This window comes from Bos taurus, chromosome 16 (assembly GCF_002263795.3).
Source record: "Bos taurus isolate L1 Dominette 01449 registration number 42190680 breed Hereford chromosome 16, ARS-UCD2.0, whole genome shotgun sequence".
In the NCBI taxonomy this organism is placed as follows: Eukaryota; Metazoa; Chordata; class Mammalia; order Artiodactyla; family Bovidae; genus Bos; species Bos taurus.
The window spans coordinates 26,176,050-26,192,552 of record NC_037343.1 but is presented as its reverse complement, the minus strand read 5'-3'; the positions used below and the strand labels follow the sequence as shown (position 1 = coordinate 26,192,552).

The window sequence follows — 16,503 nt, the reverse complement described above, 5'->3', positions numbered from 1 at the left end:
AAAGTTTTTCCCTGTTTTGAATCAGATGTAGTGGTGATGAGAATTCCAGCACTATATGCTTGTTTTATATTTTATAGATCTCCCTTTCCACTGCCTCCTCCCTCGCTTCCTTTCTTCTCTGCCTCCCCCCAGCTAGAGGATAGACGATGGGCTGTCTAAATCTAAAAAATTGTCTGGATTGAGACTGTACTTCTTAACTCTTTGTATTTTTGTAAACTATTTTTTCCCTTAATATGTTTTGGCAAAATTACTATAGTTCTTTAATTGTTAACTGCTTTTTTCCTTTAATAGCTCTTTTGGAGTTAACCATTCCCCTAGCTAATGACAAAGTAAGACAGCCAGTATTCTGAAAATGATAACATTTTCCACCTATATACCTTGTTAGACATATGCAATTAATTTGAATGAAATGCTAATTATTTAAATTTTTCTAAAATTAAGTTCACTTACCTTGAATGCTTAGTCTTAATGTGTATTAATCAGGATTTATATTTTGTGCTTCTTAATAATTTTTCTGAACCGTTTCTTTCTAAGAAAGGTGGAATACTGACAGTAGCAAGCACTTGATTTTGACATCAATAAATGCTACATTTTAAAAGTCATTGCTGTGGCTGAAAATGATAGTGTTTCACTCTTTTTTAGTACTGATGTTGGGTGTGGTCCCTTAAAATAGTTATGAATAATGCCTATTGGTATTTTGCCATAGTTTCAATAGACTGTAAAAAAACTGTTGCTTCTTAACTTGAAGAAATGTTTACATTTAAAATAGGTTATTAGTGGACTTATAGTTGTTAAATTAGAATATGTTTTACCTGAAATGTTAAAAACATCAAATCAAATGGGTTGTATAGTAAAGAAGGACAAGGAGTTAACTAATGTTTTTAAAGATGTTTTAACTAATGTTTTTACTCATTGATACATGTCCCTTAATACAGACAGCCCTTTTTCAAAACCATTTTTTAAAAAGAACATAAGTGTGACCAAATGGTATTAAAATAAGTGTATTGCTTTGTTGTATATATTGCAACTGTATTGAAGACATTGATGTCCAAGACAAGTTGCTTAACCTCTCTTTGGTTTTCACATCTTATAGATGTGAAATGGTTGTATCTAGTGCATAGGGTTATAGTCAGGATTCAATGAATTAATGTGGGCAAATCACCTAGGAGAATCTGTCACTTAGCAAGTGCTCAATAGGTTTTAGCCATTACTAACTATATTAAAGTAATTTACTAGTTTTGTCAGATTTGAGTGGTTTATATGAACACCACTGATTTAGGGATATTAGATTTTATATAGAAAAGATTGTTGCTGGCTCCCCTACAAAAGCTGTTTCAGAGGGTAAATAAATCTGTATCTTGAATCCTTTTACAGCAATTATGTTAAATATAATATTTAAATATAAAATTTCAGAATAAAATTTGACATTCTCTAAACTCACATTAAGATTAAAGGAAATTTTAAAGATTGTGGAAATAGTTAAATGTTGTTACCAGTTCCTTGACTAAGAGTCATATCTTTTGCTCAGTAGTAGTTTATTTATTTTTGAAAAATTTTTATTGATGGATACTTGATTTACAGTGTTGTGTTAACTTCTGGTGCACAGCTAAGTGATTCAGTTATACATATATATACATATTCTTTTTCGTATTCGTTTCCATTATGGTTTATCGTATGATAGTGAATACAGTTCCTTGTGCTATACAGTAGGGCTTTGTTGTTTATCTGTGTTATATATAGTACTTTGTGTCTGCTAATCCACACTCCTAATTTATCCCTTCCCCTTTCCCCTTTGGTAACCATAAGTTTGTTTTCTTTGTGAGTCTGCTTCTGTTTTATAAATAAGTTCATTTCTGTCATATTTTAGATTCCAAATGCAAGTGAGATCATGTAGTATTCGCTTTTCTCTTCTGACTTACTTCACTTGGTATGATAATCTCTAGGTCTATCCATGTTGCTGCAAATGGCATTTCATTCTTTTTTATGGCTGAGCAGTATTCCTCTGTGTGTGTGTGTGTATTCTTTTTTATCCATTCATCTGTCAGTGGACATTTATTTACCTTACTTTATGTCTTGGCTATTATAAATAGTGCTGCTATGAACACTGAGGTGCATGTGTCTTTTCAAATTATAGTTTTCTCTAGATATGTGCTCAGGGGTGGGATTGCTGGATTGTTTTCTGTACTGTTTTCCACAGTGGCTGCACCAATTTACATTCCCACTTGCAGTGTAAGAGGGTTCCCTTTTCTCCGTACCCTTTCTAGCATTTGTTATTTGTAGAATTAGTGTTTTATTTTGTGAATTGCTATCCCAGCTATATAATGCCTGTATGATAATCACCTAGGACTCACTAGCCTGAGTGCCAGATACCAGGACAATACTTGTTACTCCTCTTTGCTCCTCATTTATCTCCTAAAGAAAATTGGCATAAGAGGGAACCATCAAATCTAATTGACTGAACTTTTGCAGGTCATCAGTATGTGTAGAAAAACATCACTTTTCCCCAGAATATTGTATTGTGAAGGCATTGCAAATATTGTACATATATACTTCACTTTTATGGTCAGGGTTTATTTCTAACAGAAAGTTAAGAAGTATGTTTTTTTGGAAAGATTTCAGTCTTTCTTGTCATAATTTAGCTGCCTGCTCTTGTGCGTATTTGTTTTTTGGGTCTCCTCCTTTTCAATTCAACCCTAGTCATCCATGTTCTTTTTCTGACTACTGATTACCTGGACAGTTGAAATAACCTGATCTAACCTTTAGTCTTTGCCCTTCTCTCCTTTACCCTAGGGACACTGTTATCACAAGTTTTCTTAAAGGGCAAATCTGACAGTCATTCTTCTGTCCAAAAACTATCTGTGTAATTTATTGCTAAAGTAATAACAGATTCATTCCTCAGCTAGTCATAGAAGGTCCCCTTCATAATAACCCCTCCCCCTGCAATGCACACACATTTCACATTTCAAACCTATCTCCCTATTTTCAGTTTAGGACTTTAGACAACTGAACTATGACTTTTCCCCAAGTTCTTTAGTTTTAGAAATCCTCCCAGTCACTGGGGCTTGATTCCTAATTTTGATTCCTATCCTATTTCTTCAGGGCATATTAGCATTTACTTTGCTGACACCTGTAAACCAAGTTCCTCTGTTTTATGTTAACAGTGATTTTATATGTGTCTTACATGTTTAATAGAAACATGGGCTTATTAAAGGAAGGACTATGTCCTGTCATTTATATCTATTTGATAACTCAGATCTGACTATAAAGTTTGCCACCATTTATCACAAGTATTGATTTTACTTGGCATTGCTGATACATTTAACTGAACAAGTTAAGATTGGACTTGAGTCAAAATTAAATTATACCACTGTGCTAACTTTCAGATATTTTTGATTTTAAGTCTTTTAGTGAATATCAGACCTTATGGAGAAGAAGAGAAGGCAAAGCTTGGAGAGAAGATGTTTGAAGTCCTTTTCATTGCCCTTTAACTCATATAGAAGGCTATCATCAAAGCAAATGATTTAAAATTGGTTGTGGCACATTAGACCAGGAGTGAATATATGCTCATCTTCTCTGCATGGTCCCAGCCTTTTGCCTCCTATTTCTCATCTCCAGTGTCTCCAAGATGCTAAAAAGAAATAAAATTTAACCTTTTAAAATCATAGATCACTTATCAATAAAATATTAACTCGATTTTTGGCAACTAACGGTTATAATGTATTTGGTATTTATAACTTTTTCTTTTTCCTGCAGAAAACCATAGGCAAAATTGCAACATGCTTGGAATTACGAAGTGCAGCTTTACAGGTAAATAGATTCCCCCCCCTCAACTTCTTAATATAAGGAAAAGGAATTAGTATGAACTATTGATAAAATGTTAGGCATTCATGTCAAAAGCAGTATAGTTTCAAAAGGATTTAACAATAAGAATTCATGGATTAAACTCCTATTAAAAGATCTATTAGTTCAAGTTATATAAACTGTAAAAATAAAAGATATGGTTTCAACTTTTTTAGTCAGAATGTTCCAAAAAAACAAAAACTAATTTGGAATTAAAAAATTTTTTTTTTGACCTTGAAAGCAAGAAATGGATTCTTTTGCTTTGGCTACTTTTTGAATATTTTGTCAGCCATAATAAAAAACATAGGGTGCAATGAAGTCTTTGTATTAAAAATATGTAATTTGCATATTTTAAATTCAGTCCACACAGTCCCAGGAAGAATTTAAACTGGAAGATCTGAAGAAGCTAGAACCAAGTAAGCTTTATTTCATATTTTTTATTGATACTGCTTTAGAAAAATGTTTACACTATTATGGATATTAAGATTATTTAGCAGAGATGCTAATTTGAGTCTTTTCTGTTATTATCTAATCCTATGTAATTTTTCATGCTTTTATAATTCCTATAATATTTTTAGTAATTATTGTTTGGTTCACCTTATGTGCTCAGTCGTGTGCGACTCTTTGCAACTCCATGGACTGTAACGTACCAGACTCCCCTGTGCATGGAGATTTCCACACAAGAATACTGAAGTGGGTTGCCATTTCCTATTCCAAGGTATCTTCCCAACTGAGGGATCAAACCTGCATTTCCTACATTGGCAGGCGGATTCATTACCACTGCTACCTGGGAAGCCCTCTCACCTTCATTACAGAATATGAAAAATTATTTGACTCTATGTTGTACCTCACTTATCTGTTTTAGCCTTTGTTTTATTCAGTTTAATAAGACTACAATTAAATTACTTCAGTAAACATTTACAGTAGATTCTACTGGAAAGTATAAAGTTATAGTCATTGATGCCTATTTATACTGAATGTCACTGAAAACTGCAGTCCAGCTGTTTGAACTGCTTTATAAAATCTTTCCTTATTGTCCTCATTTTCCTTCCTAAATTTTTTTTTTTAAGTAAACAATTCCTTCAAATATTTTGGTGGTTAGGATGTGCTAGATGAAGCTTTTTTGCTGGTTCAAATGAATGTTCTCTTAGAGGAAATGTTTGAAATATAGGCAAGGGCACAAGTATTGAATATCACCACAGTCAATTTTAGGACATTTTTTAATCACCCCATAAAGAAACCCTGTATCCATTAGCATTCACTCATTTCCCTCTAGCTTCCCCTGATTCCCAGCCCTAGGCAACCACTAATCTACTTTTTGTCTCTATAAATTTGCCTATTCTGAACGTTTCATATAAATGTAATCTTACAATAATTGGCCTCTTGTAAGTGCCTGTATATAAGATTATTTTAAGAAAAACACGTTTGTGCTCCCTCAGTCATGTCCAATTCTTGTGATCCCATGGGCTGTAGCCCGTCAGGCTCCTTTGTCCATGGAATTTTCTAGGCAAGAATACTGGAGTGGGTTGCCATTTCCTCCTCCAGTGAATCTTCCCAACCCAGGGATCGAACCCACATCTCTTGTGTTTTAAAAAAAGATTTCAGCTGCATTAAGGATATCTGAGTTATGTTTCTGAAGAAAATTAGAAATGTTCAATTTTAAATGATAAGAATAATGAGGATTTGGGATCCTCATTTAGTAACTATTTTCCATCTCTTTTCAATTTGTTTCCAAATAAAACTTAAGAATATGTAGGTTCACTATAAAGACTGTAAACACTTATAATCAGATGTTTATTATCTCTTTCCATGGACACACTCAGTTTTTCCCCCTGTTACCTCATAGACTCTCTTGTTGGTAATAATGATCACTATTTTTTAGAGTAGCAGGAATATGCCAAACACTCAGATAAATAGACTCGACCACATTTTGCTGACACTTGCCCATGATTTTACAGCTTGTAAATGCTTGAACTGGGTTGGGTTTGAAGTGATCTCAAAGCCTACATTCCTACCATTACACTGTTATTAATACTTGTAATCATGCAATATTGACATCAGTCCTTGAGATCATGATTCTTCAGGTCAAACTCCTGAGAGATTATTGACCCATGTATTTGTGGAAGATTGAACTGAAATCTACATTGTTTTCTGATTTGTTTGTTTGTAAGATTTGGGGTGGGAATAGAGAGGAAAGAGAGTAATTTGGATTCGTTTTTTTATTACATTTTGATTTTATATAAAGTTCCTCATTTGGACTTCTCCCTTCCTGGTACTTATTTTAGATGATTTTAATTTGCTTCTTGCCTCTTAAACTTAAATGTGTATGTTGTATCTCAGTAGGCTATGCCCTGTAATAAGCTTGAATTTATAAAATTTATTTTACAAGAATTAAACATTTTCATAAATTGGTATTTGACTATATTTCAAATTAAGTGTTCTTAGTCAACCTGGCCTCTGCCTCTTCTAATAATGTAAGGAAGGGAAAATTAACAAATGACTGTATCTTTCAACTTGTTGGTCTTAGTTGGTTTATTTTGCTAATGTATTTTTCCTTCAAGATTTTTAAAATCTCTTTGTAAATCTGGAATTCATACTAAAACTAAGATCCTGAATGTAATAGTTAATTTAATTTTCTTATGTTAATGCTTAGTAATACACTACTTCTTACTCAAATATACCTCCCTATCACCAACCCATAAACTGTAAAATTCCCTTCCATTAATTAAACTTTCAAGGCCCCAAAGAAATCCCACCTTGCCCTGAAAGCTTTTTCTTCTCTCCTTAGCAGTTATTAGACTCTGTCTCATGTTCTTTATAGGAGCACTTTTTATAGCCACTGTCATAGTCTGCCCTGTACTATTCTCACTAATATTTATTTATTTTCTCAAGAATATTGTGAGTAACCTTAGTGTATTTTCCCCACAGAGCCTCATTCAATGCTTTGCCTATAGTATGAACTCGGCAGATTTTTAAATTGAATAGAGTTAAATGTCTACAGGGAATTGTTTCCCGTAATTTAAACTAAACTTTCAGACGGGAAGCACTTGCTCATTTTTCCTACCACAAAAATGAAAACTAGCTACAAGGGAAAAAAAAGAAATACATGTGGGGCGTGTGTGTGTGATTTTTAGTGTCAGATTCAAGAGGATGGCAGGCCATGCTCCATGAGCATAGGCTGAGAGTGCTGAGTGCTCACCAGTAGAGGGTATGCCATCAAGTCAGCATTCAGGGGGCCTGTGTGCATTATTCCTACTGAATGAACCAGTTAGTCCCCAGTCGTGGTGGACTCCACACTCAGGATCACCCCTTCCATGAAATTATAAACTAGCTTCTCCTCTTCTCTACAACCTCCAAAAATATCAAGATTCATATTAGAAGAAAAATCCTATGATAAGTTTATGTAGAATCTTATTTTAAAACATTAGAATCCCTGTTATTCCCCAGTTGGTGAAAATGGAAAGCCATCCTGCAGTTACAGAAAGCAAGAAAGGTGCTGTTATTTTTCTTTCAAAATTATTCATACAAGTTAAATATCTGATATACTGTATACTTGTAAATACAAAATAAAGAAGAGGCTATTTATGCCAAAACAGACATTTCCTTTTCAAAACTTTGATACCTAAGAAAAGAAAATGATGTTTAATTCTTCTATTATAATACAAATTCAGGATATTCTTAGTAAGTAATATGATTTTCAGCTGTTTCATTGATGTTTTGTTTACATTTTAAGGGTTGACTTTTTCCTTTTCACTATTAAAATGTGGTCATTGCTGATATAAATATGCATAATCTTGTCACCCATTTCCTATTCTCAGCATCTAGAACAATACTTAGTGATTATCTGATATTTGAATTGAATGAATAGTTTACTCACAATAAACAGTCATGCACCAAGTTTAGTGGTGACATTCTTAAAATTTGAAAAATAGTCCTTCTTAGATCTAAAATAATAGGATTCTAGTCAGTCAGATAGGGAGAACTATGGACAGAATAAATTACCATATAGACTTTATTTATACTGTAAGTGTTCCTATGCAGTGTCGTGTTATGTTATTTAATTCTCTCAACAATCTGTGAAGAAAGGTAGAATATGATTTTGGAACTGGGGAAGCTGAGATTCAGAGTAGTTACATGAATGCTCAAGTCATTAACATCATGGGAGGGCTAAGATCTGATTCAGGTCGCTTGCCACTTGCCCTTTGCTTATCAGACTTCAGCTTTGTGGTCCTCTCCATTCCTTGAACAAACTCCTGCTGCAGAGCCTTTGCTGTTGCTCTGCCCTGTTCTCTTAATACTTGGAGAGCCCTTGCCCAGAGCTGCTTGTGGACATTTCTTCTCATTCAGGTCATGGCTCAAATGTCTTCTAATAATTCACGTTTGAGCGGCCTACTCTGTTCACTTCAGCTGAAGTAATCCTTCTACTCCACTTACACAAGCATCCTCTGGGTCCTTCAGCCACAGTCTTAACATCATCGTGTTCATTTTGTGGCTTGTTATTGTCTGCTTTTCCTGGCTAGGGTCTAACATCCGTTTGAAGGTGAGAACACTCTGTCTCTATCACTGCCATATCTTAGCACTCAGTACACATTTGTTGAAAAGAAGAAAGAAAGAGGAAGGAGGGTAGGAGTTGGAAGGAGAGAGAGAATAAGAATGAGTGAAAATATAGACACAAGTCTCAGACTTCTCTCCCTGAAGGGCTTAGTAGGAGTGCATATATTAGAAGAAGTATGATAAACACATTTGACTCCTGTGGGAGTAAGGCATGTAATTGCAACCTGTACTCAGGGATTTTCTTTTTGAGGATGACAACATCCATACCTATTTCAGCTCTAAACTGTAAGACTCCAAAATTAGAATGAATAAGTTGAGTATAAACTCACAGAAACATTTTGGATTGTACAATTAATGCCATTACTTCATATAACTGCAGGTAGATACTGGCAATCCGTAAGACCAGATATGAAGCACCTCTCCAAATGTAGGTAGAATTGTAGAGCATCTCTCTTTTTAAGTTTCCTTGCCTGATTATAATCACTGACCACAAACATAATACAGGAGGTTGTAATACAAGAGATTGTTTAAAGACTTCTCTTGAGGATAAATCCCTCTTTGTGTTTGTGTGTGCATATATATGGAGAAGGAAATGGCAACCCACTCCAGTTTTCTTGCCTGGAGAATCCCATGAACAGAGGAGCCTGGCAGGCTACAGTATCCATGGGGTCACAAAAAGTCAGACGTGACTGAGCATGCATGAGCCTGTATGTAAGCATATATGTACATATATGTATGTATACATTACATATGTATAATAAACTATGGTAAAGGTATATGAGAATTATAACCTCACTACTATAAACTTTACCAGTTTTGTGGAGTTGAGGGGAAGACTAATCAAGACATAGAATAAGATAGGCTCATATCCCTCTCATTGGTCATCTTTGACACCAGTCTTTTAATTAAAGTACTCTAGGAAGGAGATATTGTCTTTCTCAGGTGCCCCATGTCTCACCTTGGATTTTGTACTTAGAACTATTTTGGAGTTCACTTTCCCTAAGCGCTCTGAGACTCTGGAAGTTACCTTCCTTGGAGTTCTGACAGTACTCTGAAGTGTGAATATTTTCATTTTGCTAAGATATTCAATGGACAAGTGCATTGTGGCTTTGGATGATAAGATTGGGAATATTTAAAGTATTAATAGACACCCCAGTGGCTCAGCAGTAAAGAATCTGCCTGCAGTGCAGGAGACACGGGTTCGATCCCGGCGTCTGGAAGATCCTCTGGAAGAGGAAATGGCAACCCACTCCAATATTCTTGCTGGGGAAAACCCATGGACAGAGGAGCCTGGTGGGCTGTGGTCCATAGGGTCACAAAGAATCAGACACGACTGAGCAATTGAACACACACACACACACACACACACACACACACACACACACACACGTATACATACATTATTAATAGGCATGGTAAAATTGGCTAAAATCAGTCACTTACAATAAATTTTTTTATTCTGATTCATGACATAATTCATGTGTCTTTCTCTTTTTATTCTAGTCCTAAAGAATATTCTTACATATAATAAAGAATTCCCATTTGATGTTCAGCCTGTCCCTTTAAGGTAAAATAAATTAGCACCAGTATTTGTCTTCTTATTTTATCATCTTATTTTATACCTATTTTTCAGATATTTCTGGATGTATCATATCAATGTTAGTATCATTGATATCATTAATCCAACATATTAGCATTTTATGTCAGCATTTTTTATATCAACATTTTACCTGGGAAATGAGTAGCTATTTGGCTTCTCTTGTATATTTGGTTTTGTAGCTCACTGTTTTTTCTGTCCTTTTGCATGTAGAAGAATTTTAGCACCTGGTGAAGAAGAGAATTTGGAATTTGAAGAAGATGAAGAAGAGGGTGGTGCTGGAGCAGGATCTCCTGATTCCTTTCCTGCCAGAGTTCCCGGTAAGTATCAATTGTTAAAAATATCCATAGCTTAATTCACAGTCAAAGTTTTTGGAACCTACTTTAGTATTTGCTAGTGGGAGTAAAACCTTTCCAGGGTGCATGTCCATTTTAGGCAAAATTTGACGGTCATGTTATCGGCAGTAACTGTTTTATAGGTATAGCCTGGAATTATCTTACTATCTGTGTTGGGATCCGAAAGAGCACACTCAGGTTCCAAGTTCACTAGGGGGACTCACTCAGCATGTTGCTGTAACCAACAGCTGTGCTTTATCCCAGAAAAAGAATTACAGGCACAAAACCAGCCAAGGGAAAATGTATGTGAGCAAAGTCCAGAGGAAACCAGGTGCAAGCTTCCAGGAGTCCTCTCCCAGTGGAGTCACACAGCTTGTACTTGATTCCTCTAGTGACAAATTCTAATGACACTTGTGAAGTGTCCCTTGAAGTGGGAGGCACATAAGGGACTCTCTGCCCAGAGCTGTTACATAGACACCTTCTGCCTAGCACTGACCAAAATTCCAGACTCCCAGAAAGCAAGCAGATAATTCAGCATAAACCATATCGTTTGTAAGAAGAATGTAGACCCAGTGACCATTCTTATCAGAGGTAGTAGCAACCCTCCCAAAATCCAGATTCCCAGATGCTAGTCAGGGGCTGCCCTTGTAGTCAGGCCTTTCTAAGAGTGACCGTCTCAGACCTGCTGTGTTAACTCTTTTTTGGTTCACTATCAAATTTGGTTGTTAAAAACTGGACCCAGGGAGAATGGCTACTGAGCAAATGCCTTTTTCTTCCCATCTGTTTTAAAGAAAGTAAATAATGGTGAGGCTTTTTATTTATAGTTGATCTTCCCTGCCTGTCAATAACCTAAGCAGGCACACTGGATAAATTTCTTATTTCTCCCATCACTGTTTTCCTCTGTTCTGTTCTTACACAGCACACAGTTTTCATTTCTGGTCAATTAGTTCACTTTAGTGTAATATGCTGATATATTGTGATGTATTTTATAATAGACTCCAAAAGCTTTAAAATACAGCTAGATACAATTTATGTGTTATCCTGATAACTTTCTTGGTAACAAAAGTACAGGCAGACCTTGGTAATACTACAGGTTCAGTTCCAGATGACAATAAAGTGAATATTGCAAGAAAGCAAGTCACACGAATTTTTTGGTTTCCCAGTGCATGTAAAAGTTACATATACAGTAGTCTGTTAAGTGTGTGATAAGCATTATGTCTAAAAAATTTTTTTGTATTTCATTGTATATATTTTTTATTGAAGTATAGTTGATTTACAGTGCTTCAGGTACACAGCAAAGTGATGCACATATATTATTTTTCAGATTATTTTCCATTATAGGTTATTACAAGATATTGACTAGTTCCCTGTGCTATAAAAAATACTTTATTGCTAAAAAATGCTAATCATCATCTGAGGCTTTAGCTAGTCACAACTTTCTTGCTGTTAGAGGGTCTTGTGTTGATGGCTGCTGACATCAGGGTGCTGGTTGCTGAAGGTTGGAGTAGCTGTGACAACTTCTTAAACTAAGACAGCAATGCAGTTTGCCCTCTAGATTGACTCTTCCTTTCACGTTTCTCTGTAGCATGCAGTGCTGTTTATAGCATTTCACCCATCATAGAACTTCTTTCAAAATTGGAGTCAATTCTCAAGTCTTGCCACTGTTTATCCACTAACTCTGCATAACATTCTAAATTTTTTGTTGTCATTTTAATAGTCTTCATGGCATCCTTACCAGGAGTAGATTCCATCTTGAGAAAGCACTTTCTTTGTTCATCTATACAAAGCAGTCCTCATCAGTTAAAGTTTTAGGAAATTGGAACAATCCAGTCACATCTTCAGGGTCCACATCTTATTCTAGTTCTCTTGTTAATTCTGCTACATCTGCAATTAACAATAGTAACATCAGAGATCACAGGTCATCAGTCACTATAACAAATATAAAAATAATGAAAAAGTTTGAAATATTGCAAGAATTATCAAAATGTGACACCGAGCCACGAGGTGAACAAATGCTGTTAGAAAAATGGCACCAGTAGACTTGCTTGACACAGGGTTACCACAAATGTTCCGTTTGTAAAAAATGCAATATCTGTCAAGTGCAATAAAGTAATACAATAATAATAGTACCATTTCAGTGTTTATTATGCCCCTTGGGGTGGAGGCGTTATGGGGTGGAAGCAGTGTAGGTTCAAACCAACAGACACGGGGCTTGAGTCTAATCTTAGTACATTACTAGTTGCACCTGTTCTGTTTCTTTTTTTTTTTTTCATTTTTGTTATTTGTTTATTTGGCTGTGTAGGGTCTTAGTTGCAGCATGCAGGATCTTTAGTTGTGGCATGCAAACTCTTAGTTTTGGCGTATGAACTCTTAGTTGCGGCGTATGGAATCTAGTTCCCTGACCAGGGATCAAACCTGCCCCCTCTACCCCCACCCCGCATTGGGACAGAGGAGCCTTAAACACTAGACCACCAGAGAAGTCCTGGTTGCACCTATTCTTAAACCAGTTTGAACTTCAATTTCTCTTTTATTTATAAAATGAATTGATAATCATGCCTACCTCATAAGGTTCCTGTGAAGATTAAATAAGTTACTGCATATAAAGCTTTTAGCCCAGTCCCTGTCATATGCTGAATATTAGTGAGGTGGTTATTTTCATCCTCATCACCTTTCAGTGGAGGGAACAATACTACAGTATAGGATTACTGGGAAAATTACTGTCGATCATAGCTATTATTGTTAATGTATTTTTCAGTATAAGGGCATTATTCCTAATATACTTACTTTATGAAGAGAGATGTATTTTTCTTGCTTTTGTTATATATGCAGAAAATGTCAAAATTGCTGAGATTGTGAAAGAAATTTTCTTGCTGTTTTATTTAACTAAATAGTTGTAATTCTGTTTTCAACCCATGTATTGTAATTGCTGAAGCTTCCACTACTATAAATTTCTATCTGATTTGGTTGTCAAATCACGTATTTGCTATACAGACATATCAAGATTTTTATGGGTTTCAGATTGCTGAGTTGAAAGAAACTTTTACCATAAATTAAATCCATTTGCTATGTAAGATTAAACCTAAACTTCATAGATTTTTGTATTCTGATATAGTATTGTGATAATGCATTTCAGAGGTAGAGAAAGCTTACTGAATCCTTCTAGTCTCTGAATTTCTTTTTCAAAAAAGCACATGTAGTTTAATTAACTGTATTTAGTTTGGAATCATTATTGTTCAGGGCCTATGTGTTAGTGTCGGTTGCCCAGTAGTGTCCAACTCCTTGTGACCCCATGGCTTGTAGCCTCTGTCCATGGAATTCTCCAAGCAGGAATACTGGAGTGGGTAGCAATTCCCTTCTCCAGGGGATCATCCTGACCCAGGGATTGAACCTGGGTCTCCCACATTGCAGGCAGATTCTTTATCATCTGAGCCATAAGTGTCATTAAAAAATAACTTTTAAAATAATATTCATTGACGTAGCAAGATGGCATTTAACTTTTTACTTAACTGGAAAGCAGGAAACATTTTCTTTTCCTTGTTACACTGAGAGAATCCAAGATTTCAGTGATGCCCAGGCTGTGTCTGCATTTTGATGGCAAGATGGTTCTAGAAATTGTTGTGGTTTTTTTCTTTTTATTTATTATCTTTGTTTCTATATAATTTATTGAATTATAAGTTCTTGGGATTTGTTTAAAAAGTCAAGGCTATGAGATTCTATTTTATATACAGAATTCACCCTTTTTAGCGTGCAGGTTTATGCTTGTTGATAAATGTGTACAGTTGTGTTAACCACCACTGCTGTTAGGCTAAAGAGGAATAAGGAATGGAATTTGTGACCCAGAATAGGTTTTTCCCATTTCAAATAGAAAGTGACTTTTTAACCAACCTTTAATTGGGGTAGGTGGGGAGTAGGGGGTAGGTATTATCTTTCTTTTTAATATTCATCTCTTTCCTTTTCAAAAATTTAAAAATTCATATAGAAAACATAAATTTTTGTTAAATAATTGGCTTGAGCCAAAATAGAGTTTAATTTTTCTAAAGGTAGGCTTCAGTTCAATCACTCAGTTATGTCTGACTCTTTGTGACCACATGGATGGCAGCACGCCAGGCTTCCCTGTCCATCACCAACTCCCGGAGCTTGCTCAAACTCATGTCCATCAAGTTGGTGATGCCATCCAACTGTCTCATACTCTGTCATCCCCTTCTCCTCCCGCCTTCAATCTTTCCCAGCATCAGGGTCTTTTCCAGTGATTCAGTTCTTCACATCAGGTGGCCAAAGTATTGGAATTTCAGCTTCAGCATCAGTCCTTCCAGTGAATATTCAGGACTGATTTCCTTTATGTTTGAAAGGTAGGCTTGGTAGATTTTAAATCAAGGATGTAAATGTACAACCTGTTTATTGGCCTGAAAATTTGCCAGTATGAATATAAAGCTATTAAAATCATAAGCCCAAGAAATATGAATAGACGAAGACAAAATTTTCAAGATTTAAAAAAACAAACACTTTCTTACTGAATGACATGATTAAACTCAAATATAGGCTTAGTTTCAAAATTTTCACAAATGTGTTAGTTTCTTTAGCTCTTAGACTTAATCGTGCATAAAACATGTTTATTTTTGAAGCTGAAAATAAGGAAATTTACCTCTTCATTGTGAAACCTGTGCATGGTTTTTGCTGTACAAATACTCAGTTCTGAGTTGAACTTGAGAGAAGCAAACATGGATTTCATTTTTAGCTGAAATGAGGTTTTTCTTGCTCACAAGTATAAGAAGTTGCAAATTGCAGCAAACTGTTCATTGCTTTCTTGTGGATATCAGGCATCCTTCTTTCATAGAAATCCAGAGCATGCCTCGGGGCACAGCGGTGAATATCATCTTAAGAGTATGCTTAGGTCAGAGCTTACAAAGTTCTTTATCTTCTCCCAGAGTCTCAAGTTCTCAAACTGGAGAGAAGAATCAGAGAAAGCATTCCTTACCCAGGCATTTATTTGTTTATGTGTGTGCTAAGTCTGTTCAGTCGTATCCGACTCTGTGCAGCCCCATGGACTGTAGCCCGCCAGGCTCCTCTGTCCGTGGGATTCTCCAGGCAAGAATACTGGAGGGGGTTGCCATGCCCTCCTCTAGGGGATATTCAGACCGAGGGATTGAACCCATGTCTCTTCTGTCTCCTACATTGTCAGGTGGGTTCTTTACCACCAGCACCATCTGAGAAGCCCTTGTATATAAAGCAAAAGAAAATACTCTTTGATTTTGTTCTTTCTTTCTCCAGGCTAGTTTTTAATAAGGTTTGAGACTTACTGATATTAATATTTTTTCTCACTTTCAAGCTTAAGCAGGTTCGGAAACATTTCAAGATTTCCTTCTACGGCTTTTTTTTTCTTTTAAATGCAAGAATCCTGTCACTTGAAATTAAAGGGTTTTCTTTAGAGTTTTGCAGAGACTAAGTCATATGAGATGTCTGTTAAGTAGATTACATTTTGCAGCCTTCACCTTCAAAGCACCCAGCAACATCTAGCTTACTCTTTCTTAAAAGTACTCTGCAGTTCAGCCTTTTGACTCAGACACCTGTGAGGAACTCTTCATTGCTTCCTGTAGGGAATGATGGATTGCCCTGTTTAAACTAGCATTTCTAACATGAAACACATGCCCACTGGCTCCTTCCAGATTTCGTGTGTTTATTAATTTTTTTTCCAAAATTAGGTATAGTGACAGTTGATATACTCTTAATGTATGTGAACAACTTCAAGCAGGTATGATTTTAATTTATTATTTGAATGATAATGGCCATTAAGGATTTTTTTCCCCAAAATTTTAAAACAGTTTTAAAAATGAACAAGCATCTTATATGGGTTTTCAAACTCTTTCTCTTTTCTTTCTTTTTTTCTGTAAATTATCTATTTTTGGCTGTGCATGGTAGGCTGTTCTCTAGTTCCGGAGAGTGAGGGCTACTCGCTAGATGCAGTGTGCAGACTTCTTGTTGCAATGGCTTCTCTTGTTGTCGAGCACAGGCTCTGGGCACCTGGGTTCAGCAGTTGCAGCTCCCGGGCTCTGGAGCACAGGCTCAGTAGCTGCGGTGCGGGGCTTAGTTGCTTCACAGCATGTGGGATCTTCGTGGATCAAGGATTGAACCTGTATCCCCTGCATTGGCAGGCAGATTCCTATCCATTGAGCCAACAGG

The 16,503-nt window shown here is 35.9% G+C and overlaps 1 protein-coding gene across 1 annotated transcript in view; it reads left to right on the top strand.

Moving 5' to 3' along the window:
- The window catches only part of AIDA (axin interactor, dorsalization associated), a 46,343-nt gene that overhangs the window by 12,587 nt on the left and 17,253 nt on the right, over nucleotides 1-16,503 (top strand). Inside the window, exons 3-6 of the mRNA NM_001205634.1 lie at nucleotides 3,754-3,807; nucleotides 4,202-4,256; nucleotides 9,898-9,961; nucleotides 10,205-10,311. Coding sequence (NP_001192563.1) covers nucleotides 3,754-3,807; nucleotides 4,202-4,256; nucleotides 9,898-9,961; nucleotides 10,205-10,311 — 280 coding nt within the window. The remainder of the gene's footprint in view (nucleotides 1-3,753; nucleotides 3,808-4,201; nucleotides 4,257-9,897; nucleotides 9,962-10,204; nucleotides 10,312-16,503) is intronic.